General features: G+C 41.6%; 2 protein-coding genes across 2 annotated transcripts; one reads left to right on the forward strand and one right to left on the reverse strand.

Annotated features, from left to right (window-relative positions):
• The first annotated feature begins 1,963 nt into the window (after positions 1-1,963).
• LOC114848592 (beta-1,4-galactosyltransferase galt-1-like) lies at positions 1,964-4,064 on the forward strand. Its single transcript, XM_029139217.3, has 4 exons — positions 1,964-2,574; positions 2,649-2,979; positions 3,071-3,246; positions 3,363-4,064. The coding sequence occupies exons 1-4, from the start codon at positions 1,982-1,984 to the stop codon at positions 3,598-3,600; spliced, it is 1,338 nt and encodes a 445-aa protein (XP_028995050.2). The 5' UTR covers positions 1,964-1,981; the 3' UTR covers positions 3,601-4,064.
• A 4,009-nt stretch (positions 4,065-8,073) lies between these two features.
• LOC114848739 (glycosyltransferase family 92 protein F13G3.3-like) lies at positions 8,074-11,692 on the reverse strand. Its single transcript, XM_055505878.1, has 6 exons — positions 11,666-11,692; positions 10,921-11,032; positions 10,397-10,619; positions 8,803-9,133; positions 8,529-8,704; positions 8,074-8,445 (listed from the first exon to the last, which is right to left on the reverse strand). The coding sequence occupies exons 1-6, from the start codon at positions 11,675-11,677 to the stop codon at positions 8,214-8,216; spliced, it is 1,086 nt and encodes a 361-aa protein (XP_055361853.1). The 5' UTR covers positions 11,678-11,692; the 3' UTR covers positions 8,074-8,213.
• Positions 11,693-12,033: the final 341 nt, after the last annotated feature.

Here is a 12,033-nt window from a genome sequence, read left to right on the forward strand (position 1 = left end):
GTAACAAAATAAAACCGGAACTAGCTGGGAAACGGTGGATGAGTCTGGTGTCCTGACACATGTCAGTGTGTTCTCTATGCTCTGACATGTTGTCCTCTGCTGTCTCTGTGGTTCAGATGATTTTAATAAAATCCTTGGGTCTGGATCAAACTGGATCTAGTTCTTCTTGATTAGAACAATGACATTATGATTCTGACCAATCTGTCAATGCCGTTGTCGTCTTCTTCATTCTTTTCATGTGTCTTTCTCATACCGGCTGGTCTAAACTTCTATCACCTTCAGTCCTTTGAAGAGTCAGCAGCTTTTTTTCCATCTCCAAGTCACCAACACCTTCCCGTCTTTACTTTTGAGCATTTTGCAAATCTTCTCTTTTGTTCTGATTCTGGTGCCTGTAATCAACAACCACCTACTGGAAGAAAAAAACTCCCAGAAGGAGCAGTTAGTGCAAATTTTGGTCTGTGACCTGCACAGAGGCCAGGGTGAGTGTCCTTTCTCCCCCACTTTGGGTCTTTTTTCAGTTTGTCATTTGTTTGCACCCTGTTAAGCAGAGCCTGTAGGAACTAAAAAGTAATTTCTTTGGTTTTGTTCAGTAACAGTTATAATTAATCTAGACTTAAAAGCCAACAAAATCAAACAGGCTACATCTGACACAAAGTAACATATAACAGTCCTGCCTGATGCAACATCTGAAACACGACCAGTTCAACAGGTATTTCAAACTTCCCTAAAGACTGTTTGTCAGTGGATGGGGAAGCAGAGCCGTCTGAGTTTTTACAAGATTGGAATATATTGTGGTGGAATTTCCCATAAACAAGCAGAGGAGAGAGTTGTCTTTTGTGTGATTTCTTATAAAAATTTGGATGTTGATCATGCACATCAACAAACCAAAAACCAGCTGGGGAGATCAGTGCATTCACCACGAAGGTGTGATGCAAAGAGTCCAAAATCTTCAGATTGTCTCTGCCTTTAAACCCCTTTTTCTGGCCCCCGGTGGAATGTCTCTCTGGACCAATCAATTAGCTTGTGTCTCCTTATCTCGCAGTGAATGTTTACATTCTCTCTTCTGCATCATCGGTGACTTGTTCTCAGAAATGAAGGAACACAAAGCTTTTACGGCCTTGGGTCTGGTGAGGGATCAGATATGATGGAACCAGAGACCGGGGTGTAAAAGACAGACACAGACCATAAACTATTAGTCAGTCAAACAGAACATCAGATGTTTTAAACCTGATGTACAACAGGGCACTAGAGATTAGTTGTTTGTGTGAGAATATATATATATGTATATGGAAGGAAGCTTTTACCTTTTTAAATAAACATGATACTCTACAAAGGCTGCAATAACCCTAATATACTGTATTACTTTATAAATGTATGTATGCATATGTATATTACTTTAGATAATGAAAGGATTAAAGTCTGTGTCTCTTTTATTAAATGAACATTTGAATGTTACTATTATATTAATATGGATTTTCTTAAAAATATTTTTCTCTTGCTACCTCAAAAAGTGTAGTGTTTAGACCAAATCACAGATTATTGTTTTTATTAGTAATTAAAATGTAAATTCCACTCAGTTGAGAAGACTACAGTATACTCAAAACAAAATAACCAAGTGTTAACCAAGTGTAAAGTAGCTGAAAAAAAAGACAATTTATGCCATAATACTGTAAGTAATAATAATACTTTGCTATTTAGATGTAAACAAATACATCAGATGAGTTACCGTCAGCCATTTTAGCAATCACTGGACTGTACAGTTCCGATGACAAAGGCAGTCATTCATCTTGTGTTACTGTAGGTATTGGTTTCACAGAAGAAAGTGAATGATGTGAACATTTCTAAACCATGAAAAAAAACACTAAATACACAAGTTTTAACATTTGTAAAAGAAATGGCCTCACTTAAAAGGTTCATTGTATAAAAAATCATGTTTACATTGTTACTCATAATGACATTTTTCTATCTCAGGTCAGACGTCATGGAAAAAGCCAAATATTCTATGAATGCAAAGTGTCTCCTACTCTTCATCATTGTCTGCCTCTTGATTTCCCTTGCATTTGAGAGGATCCCCAAAACATACAGGACGTTCATGCCACCACATAAATCTAACGTCTGCTCCTCTCAGATCTCTGACCAGACCATCACCCCTCTAAACAACACAAAGCATTTTATGGTGTCGGCCTTCATGGACCAGCGAGTGAAAGGCTTTGACATACGCATCATCAGCATCTTTAAGAGAGACTCCATCCAGCCTCTGCACTGTCTGTTCTGCTGTGTAGACCATTTGTCAGATACAACTCCAGCCACTGTTTTAGTGCACTCGGACCACTTTGACTTTCCCTACGGCACCACAGATGTCATGTGTCAGATTCCTCACAACTGCAGCGCTACACATGTTACACTTGTGCCGGACACAATGAGGCCCACAAACCCGACGTGGCTTCCATTAAGAAACAAGAAGATTATTGAGAAGAATAAAAGGTTTGAGTTTAACTTCACCGTCTGCATCTCCACCCTGTTTGGAGGCTACAACAATGTGCTTCAGTTTTCACAGACCCTCGAAATTTACAGGTGAGCACAATAACAACAACAACTACTACTATGATGTTTGTGGTTCAGGTGAAGTTCTCCTTCCTTTTCTCCAGGCTGCTGGGTGTGGGCAGAGTGGTGGTCTACAACAACAGCGGCGGCCCAGAACTCAGCCGCCTGCTGCACAGCTACAGCCAGGAGGGTTTGGTGGAGCTGGTTCAGTGGCCCATCCACAATTATCTGAATCCGTCTCATGGTTGGCGTTTGTCAGTACACGGAGGGGAGCTACAATACTACGGTCAGCTGGTTGCCCTCAACGAGTGCATCTACAGGTCCATGGAGCGCTCACGCTACGTCCTGCTGAACGACATCGATGAGATCATCATGCCGTACCAGCACGACAGCCTGACGAGCCTGATGGACACGCTCCAACCGCAGCATCCCAATGTACGGTGTGTTTTAACATGTCAGAGTGTCATCAACCAAAACATTTTCCAGTCTTTACATTGTACCCACAGTGTAAATTCATGTTCTGCAGACGGGGGTGTTCATCATTCAGACTGTAATCTATCCCAAGAAAACCACAGAGGAAAGTAACAAAGGCTACGTGGACGCATGGAAGCAGGTCCCAGGCTTTAACATTCTGCAGCGCATCTACTGGGAGGACCGTAATAAAGACCAATACCACCCACACAAGATGTTAGTTCAGCCAAGGTAGGAGGACTTGACCGTTTCACAAGGTGTTTAGTTCTACGAAGCTGAGGAGGTAACATAGAAAAACCAACAAGCAAACAACAACCAGTGTGTCTTACTATGTCTTTATTTCATAGCTTTGTGGAGCAGACGTCAGTTCATGAGATGCTCAAGGCATTCGGAGAAAGTTACAAGATTCCAGAGAAGATGTGTCATATAATGCATAGCGTAACAAAACACCTCACTGAACGGCCGCTGGAGGAGCTGCACCTGGACAAACGACTGTGGGACTTTAAGGACAGAGTGATACCACGAGTGACCGAGATGCTGAGGAAAGCAGGTCTGCTGAGTTCAGAGGAGGAAGCTGATGGGTGACACAGGCAGAATTAACTGATTCTTCGAATTTTTATGTTTTTAATGGTCACTAGAATCTTTTGGTGCTGTTTGTGATTTGATATGATTTGATCCCCCTCCCTCAACAGCAACAACCACACTGACCCAAAAAAGCAGTGGCATAGACATTTTTCTGTGTTTGAATCATTCACTGCTCAATGTATAACATTTTTAATCAACAATGTACAAAGCGAGCAGCTTCTTGGTTTGTCATAACACATTTGGTAAACCTGTTCTCTTAATTATGTTCTTTAAAATATTATCTATCTACTGTAACATCCTTATAACCATTAAAACCATGTTTTCTAGAGTTTAATTTAAATGCAACCGTAGAAGATTTCAAGTTGTGTAGAAGTTTATAATTGGTTTGGGGCGAACGGGAACCTGGAGAAAAGACATGTTGATATCAAAATTAAACAGCAAAGAATTCTACACAAATGTTTTAAGCTGACATGTATGCTTTCCCTATAAAATCTTTAAAATTTCTTTTCTTTCCAAAACCTTGGAGGATAAATGGACATGGAGCATAAGTAAATAGTCTGGATGAAAACTACTAATTCAAAATTTACTTGAACCAAATCAAACCAGAACTACTTGGGAAACGGTGGATGAGTCTGGTGTCCTGACACATGTCAGTGTGTTCTCTATGCTTTGACCTGTCATCCTCTGCTGTCTCTGTTGTTCAGATGATTTTGGTGAAATCCTTGGGTCTGTGTCAAACTGGATCTGGTTCTTGGAACCCTGTGAACCCTTGGAACAGTGACATTATGATTCTGATCGATCTGTCAATGCCGTTGTCGTCTCCTTCACTTTTTTTCATGGATCTTTCTCACACCGGCTGGTGTAAACTTCCATCACCTTCAGTCCTGTGAAGAGTCAGCAGCTTTTTTTCCATCTCCGAGTCACCAACACCTTCCCGTCTTCATTTTTGAGCATTTCGTAAATCTTCTCTTTTGTTCTGATTCTGGTGCCTGTAATCAACAACCACCTACTGGAAGAAAAAAACTCCCAGAAGGAGCAGTTAGTGAGAATCTTGGTCTGTGACCTGCACAGAGGCCAGAGAGAGTGTCCTTTCTCCCCCACTTTGGGTTTTCTGCAGCCGGTCATCTGTCAGCTTTTGTTGGTCCCAGAATCCTGTAGAGATGACGTCTTCTTGGTGGACACAGGCAGGATGGTTGGACCAGAGACTAGACACAGGCAGGATGGACCTGCAGCTGCCCATCACAGACACAAAGCTCTGAGTCCAATGATACCTGTAGGTGAGGACAGAGTGGGGGAGAGAGAGCGGGGGAGAAGCACAACTACTAGAGAGAAAGAGACAAGGTTAGTTGAACATAATTGTAATGGAAAAATTGTACTTTAATGCTTTTGTATTCATTTCTGACTCTGCATAGTGACCATGCATTCTGTACTTGTTGATTAGACCCAGAACTGAACATTCTCAGACAGACAATCTATCTCCCTCTCAAGGTGACCGATTGTTCATGGCCTGAGTCTGCCTTTTACCCCTGGGCTCTGGCTCCTTTCTGTCTGATGCCTCACCAGACCCAAGGCTGTAAACCTTGTGTATTCCCTGTGTAATGTGAACATCTTCACCCACAGTGTGATAAGGAGATTCCACCAGGTCCAGGGAGAAAGGTTAAAAGGCAGAAGCAACTTGAGGATCGTGGGCTCTTTGCATCACGCCTTCGTGGTGTGTGCACTGATCTCCCCAGCTGGTTTTTGGTTTGTTGATGTGCACGATCAACATCCATGCTTTTTATTTGCTTTCCCCATTATTTTTATTTTATCCTTTCTTAATTATTTCAATAAATCGCACAAAAGGACAACTCTCTCATCTGCTTCTTTATGGAAAAATTTCCACCACAATAATGTAAAACAATGATGTCATATGATTTATGACTTGATTTATGACTTGATGTTTGGAAATTAATGTCTTGTGTTTTGTCTTCCATCTGTTTTATGTATTTGACATTTCACCTACATTGTTCAATGGGTGTCTCTGCCTGATAGACTCTAGACTCACAAACCCAAGGCCGGGGAGTTGTGTCTCTGTCTGTTGAGACTTAGCGCTCCTTCCTCTCTGATATTCAGACACCAGTGATGCGGGTGTGAGAATGTAAACATCTCCACACACAGTAACGTGCACAGACGTTCCAGCGTAGTCTGACAGAGAGGTTAAAAGGCAGAAGCAACTTGAGGATCGTGGGCTCTTTGCATCACACCTTCGTGGTGAATGCACTGATCTCCCCAGCTGGTTTTTGGTTTGTTGATGTGCACGATCAACATCCATGTTTTTGATTTTCTTTCCCCATTACTTTTATTTTCCTTTATTTTTATAATAAATCAGACAAAAACTAACTCTCTTATCTGCTTGTTTATGGGAAATTTCCATCACACTTTCCTTTCTATATTTTATTTCTTCAAAGTTGAGGCACTTTATTCTTGCTTATTTTGAAAAGCGGCCCTGCTTTTATACCATAAATTAGCATTGTACATATATGCTCAGTTCAATGTTAAATAACAATAAATTTGTCAAAAGCTAATAATATATTTCAGTAAATATTCAGAAATTAGAAATTTCTGGACCTTTGCTTTCAAAATATTTGCGTAACGGACCTCTTTAAATTTTAGTTGAATACCCCTGGTCTAACTGTGGAAACAACCTTGTATATGCTGCGCCTCCACATCCACGAAACAAACTAATCCTGAAACACAACCTGCTCCAGAGCAGATAATTTGCCTCCACGCTCTGATTGGCTGATGAATGAGGAAGTTGTCGCAGTCTGGGTTGGTGAGGTCTGCAACTCAAACTAAAAAAACTAGACAGAGGACCTAAATGCAACGACCCACAAGCAAACTGTGTGAAATGAAATGTGGAAATAACTTAAATTCAATGTTTACTGCAGGCAAAAGGTAATTGAAACAAAAAAGCTAAACATGCAACAAACTAGAGATGTCCAACTCGAGCAGCGCCGCTCGGCACAGCATTGACCTATTGAAGAAGTGTCACAGAGTAGTGTACATCAAGTGATGTGTCGACACATCACGTGACTGCCAAACTGCTTATCTGCAGTTTGAACGGACTGCCTGTTTCAACATGTCAAAGCTTTGGAAACACGGAGAGCAGACTTAACATCTACAAGATAGACATGTTTCACATTACAGATATCTGTAGTGTATTTAAGTCCAAACTGTAATTAAAAATATCCACAACTACATTTTGACAAGTCACAATTCCAATAAAAATTATCTTTAATAGTCAGACATCAGTGCAAATGGTTCTTCTCTAAAGCTGGAGAGGTATTGAAAGGCCACGTTCTGTGGAAACTGTTGAAAATAGTTATCTTGATCTAACAAAATGACAAACATGTCTTTTCAATGTAGTAAAAACGAAGTTGCATTAGCACAATATACAGTGTTTATAATATCTGACTATCAAACATATTTGCCATATCAAGGCTACTGATATGTTTTTATTATTACAATTACACACCTTTGATTAAATCTTTTTTTTAAATTATTTTATTATTAAATTATTAACTTTAATTTAAGACTAAAACATGCTATGTGATCCTGAACAACCACGCATCAGTGAGGGTGTGATGGTCAGTTTTCTCTGAAAACATGCTCCAAGAGTTTCAAAATTGCCACTTTTAATATTAAATTGAACCCACGCAAACATGCAAACTCCACACAGAAAGGAACCCTGGCCGCCTCCGGGAATCGAACCCAGAACCTTCCAGCTGTGACAGTGATACCCACCGCACCACCGTGCCACCCATTGGTATTTATTTTACATTTTTTTAAAGGAATGAATTGCCCTTCATGGACGGACTGGACACTTTCCTTTATTTACAGTTGTACCCAGGGATGCCTGTTTTTTTGCCTTCAGAATTGAGGAAACTATGAGTATTATTAACATTTTTTAAGTAAAATTAAGACATTTTACATTTATTAAGAAGTATTAATGGTGGTGGAATAGTTTGGGATTGTTTAGAGTCTGAATGGAAGAAGCGAGGTACAGTATACTCTTATGTGATGTGTCTGGACTGAGGTTAATGTCAGCAGCAGGATGTAGATGCAGATCTCCCAGCTTTGAGCTGACGTGGCAGTTTTGGCCTACAGTCATTATTTATAATCATGTGTGCTGGCTTTGTGCCTCCTTTGAATCTGAGGCAAAATATTACAGTAGTAGTACAACAGAACAGCAACGTGACACTTCCCTGTTCCCAACAGACAAATCTGTGGAGTCTGTGGGCCATTTATGTGAGTGAGTGAGTGAGTGAGTGAGTGAGTGAGTGAGTGAGTGAGTGAGTGAGTGAGTGAGTGAGTGAGTGAGTGAGTGAGTGAGTGAGTGAGTGAGTGAGTGAGTGAGTGAGCGAGATGCACAGGGTCACACTACACACTCCCTCTGATTAATTGATTTATCTCGATAAAAAACACATTAACATGATCATAATGTGCAAAGGAATCAATCAGAGTTAACCTAGCACCCAATTCAGGAACAGGTATCACTTGATAACAGGAACAGGACCGCCACAATAAACCTTCACTCCATAACAATACAAAAAGCGTTTGGATCCACCCAGTCATCACTTCTGCTGGTCTGAGCTCAGCAGTCCCACTTTCCTCAGCACGTTGTCCACATTGGGAATCATTCTTTCATGGAAATCCCAAAGTCGTTTGTCCACCTTCAGCTGCTCCAGCGTCAATGAGCCCTGCAGAGGCACGCGGACGTGAATGATCCGACAAACCTCCGGTGGAACCTTGAACCGTTCTCCAAAATTCCTAAGCATCTCGTGCACGGACGTCTGCTCCACCATCCTGCCGCACACAGTTAGGCTGAGTTTGTCATTTCGAACGGGCTGCGTCACACTTTATTAGTGGGTATCACTCCGAACGCTTACCTTGGCTGAACTATCATCTTGTAAGGGTGGTATCTGCTCCTGTCGGGTTCCTCCCTGTAGACGTGCTCCAGGATGTTAATTCCCGGCACGCCGCTCCACTGAGGCAGGTGAAACCGCTGACTTGGCTCAAAGTGTTTCTTGGGGAAGATGTGGTTCTCAATAAGGAACACCCCCGTCTATAGAATGTGATACAGATAAAACATGGTAAAGGTGGAAGCATAAAGCATCATTTAAATGTGATTCTAGACTTTGGATGATACCAAAGCTGCTGTACATTGGGATGCTGTGGTTGGAGCGTGTCCATCAGGCTCGTCAGGCTGTCGTGCTGGTACGGCATGATGATCTCATCGATGTCGTTCAGCAGGACGTAGCGTGAGCGCTCCATGGACCTGTAGATGCACTCGTTGAGCGTGGTCAGCTGGCCAAAGTAGTGCAGGTCCCCTCCGTGCTCTGTGGGGTTCCAGCGCCAGGACGGCTTCAGGTGCTTGTCGATCGGCCATGGGACCATCTCCACAAAGCCCTCCTGGCTGTAGCTGTGCAGCAGGCGGTTGAGCTCTGGACCACAGCTGGTGTTGTAGATCACCACCCTGTCCACACCCAGCATCCTGGGGGAAACCAGAATGAAAGTCATTCATATTTTACTGTAACACATCTTTTAAAGAGGCTAAAGGAGAAAACATGCGGGAAACACAACTCCACACCGAGAGGCACCCAGTCCTCCCCCGGCAATCATACCCAGGACCTTCTAGCCATGAGGCGACAATGCATATATACTGTATAACATATATGTATATATGTATAACTATCTATATCACTACTATCACTACTAAGGGTTTTTAATGATCCTTCTACAGTAGCAAATGATGCTAGTTTTACTAAATCTGACTACTGCTTTTGTTACTGTGGACCACAATATTTTATTATCTCGGCTGCAGCATCTGGTGGTGATGGTTTAGTTCCTATTTAGCTGACAGAACTATAAGTGTGAACCTTGCCGGTTCTGAATCATCTTCAGCTTCCCTGTTATATGGAGTTCCCCAGGGGTCAGTTTTAGGGCCTCTCCTTTTTTCCCTTTATTTATTTCCCCTGGGCTCCATTCTGAGAAAGCATAGCATTTCATTTCATTGTTATGCTGACAACAGTTAACAGTCTTGCCTTATCTTATCTTACTGAGCTTTTCTCCCTTACACGCCCTTTCGGTCTCTCGGGTCAGCTCTCCAGCTTCTCCTGACAGTACCAAAGTCCAAGCTGAAGCTTAGAGGTGGCAGAGCTTTTGTCGCTTTTGCGGTGCCTAAATTATGGCGTGCCCTACATGTACCACTGCACATTAGACAGGCACCTGCTTGAAGACCCATTTTTATTCTCTGGCTTTTAACTTTGCATGAGGTTTTGTTCTATTTTTTTATTCTTTTTATTTATTGTCATTTTAATTTTTTTGTGTTAAGTATTGTTTTAATTGCTTGTTTTTAATATTGTCTCACCATGTACAGCCCTTTGGTGAGCTAAGGCTGTTTTAAAAAGCTTTATAAATAAAGTTGAGTTGAGTTGAGTTGAGTTGAGTTGAGTTGAGTTGAGTTGAGTTGAGTTAACATTGCATTCCTACGGCCATGCCACCAATTTCCATCTCACTTCATCTACTGTAGTTTATTAGTTCATCGGGAGAAAAATCAATATAGCGTGCTTTCTTTTAGTAAAAGTCAATACAAAATGTGAACCACTGTGCTCTTATTGTTGTCTTTGGATTCACACACAGTGCTTTTACTCTTTGCCTTGTTTGACAGTGCAACAATAGATGAACCTGTTCAATGTGATGCAACCTTCAGCTGTGCTGTGCAACAATATATGGACAGTGACACTGCTGTGCTCACCTGTACATCTCCAGCGTCTGTGCAAACTGCAGCACATTGTTGTATCCACCGAACAGGGTGGAGACACAGACCGTGAAGTCAAACTCAAACTCATTCTCCTTCTTTAGCGCCACTTTGTTTCTTATCGGGAGCCACTTCTGCTTCAGATCCTTCACATGATCCGGCTGCGTCAGGAGAGTGACGTGTGTGGCGTCGCAGCTCTGAGGAATTTGACACATCACATCTGTAGCAGTGAAGGGAAAACCAAAGTTGTCTGCGTGTTGTAAAATGTTTGCTGGGGTTGTGCTTGACAAAGTAGAACTTAGACAGAGGAAAATGCAGTAAAGTGATTGGATGGAGTCTCTCCTAAATATGCCAATGATGCGTATGTCAAAGCCGGTGACCCTCTGGTCCATGAAGGCTGACACCAGTAAGTGCTTTGTATTGACCAGTGGGGTGATGGTCTGGTTAGACACTTCAGGTAAGTCCAGTTTCTCAGGCCCATGTGGCTGTGGGATCAAATTAAATATCCTGGGTGTTCTCACATTGGTGAGGAAGATGAAGATGACGATGAAGGTGATAATGAAGAGGACTAGGAACGTCCCCCTTAAGTTCTTTCTCTTGTCCATGCAGCCAAAAACAGGGACGACTCCAAACCTGAGGTAAAATTTAGAAATTGTTTATTTTAAGAGCAAAGTGTGGTTTACAGTCTGATTAAAGGACACTGGGTTATTTAAGCTCGTCTGCACTGTTACAAGTGCATGTTGGTTGAACAAGCACGTGAATTAAAGTCCATGGCTCTTCTACTCAGTGAAGCACATTACTCAGCATCTAGCACCGTTTTGCTGTTGGTGCACGACGCAGAGATTGAAGCTGTTTGATCCATCCAGTCTATAGCACAAGTACAAGCGTATAACGTCAGTAACGATGCTTATTTTATTAATCATGCAGATTCGAGCACCGTGCTGCCTGACGAGTTGAAGGAAGTTCATACCTGCCTGAACATGAAATGCAAACAAACGCTTTTTAGTTTTATTCCAAATAAACTGGAAACAGCCTAATTTAGTTTTCAGTAATAATGGCGACGTTACAACAATAAACAAATTATCAATAAAATATATTTAATATAAATCCGGAATATTTTATGAATATATTTTTTCCCATTAACGGGAAAAAAGAAGCAAATTTCTATATTATAAATATGTGGAGAAATGCTTGACGTTTGAACATACGCTTTAGATGACAAATTATATTGTGAATTTTATATTCAGTAGAAATGTAGTAACTCACCCAGATCCGCATCGGTCGATGGTAGAGTCTTCAGGCTGTGACATTCCAGTACATGTTTGTGTCCTGGTGCTTTTCTCCGTTTATCTGGTTTAGACAAGTGCCAACTGCCGTTGTTCTTTCATCCCCCGAGGAAGCTGCCTGTGCATCTACTACTGTGGGCGGTACCGGCCACACCTCGTGCTCATTAGGGCACAATTTATAAGCAAATATCGCAAATACTGTCAAATAATCAATCGAGTGACGTACATTAATAAGTCTGCAAGACAATGATTACAATAATGTAAATGTCCACCAGGACGGAATAATACTGCAGGACACAGATGCTAGAAATAGGCTTCGCTATTATTCCAACACCACTGTGACCTCAG

Source organism: Betta splendens, chromosome 22 (assembly GCF_900634795.4).
Source record: "Betta splendens chromosome 22, fBetSpl5.4, whole genome shotgun sequence".
NCBI lineage: Eukaryota > Metazoa > Chordata > Actinopteri > Anabantiformes > Osphronemidae > Betta > Betta splendens.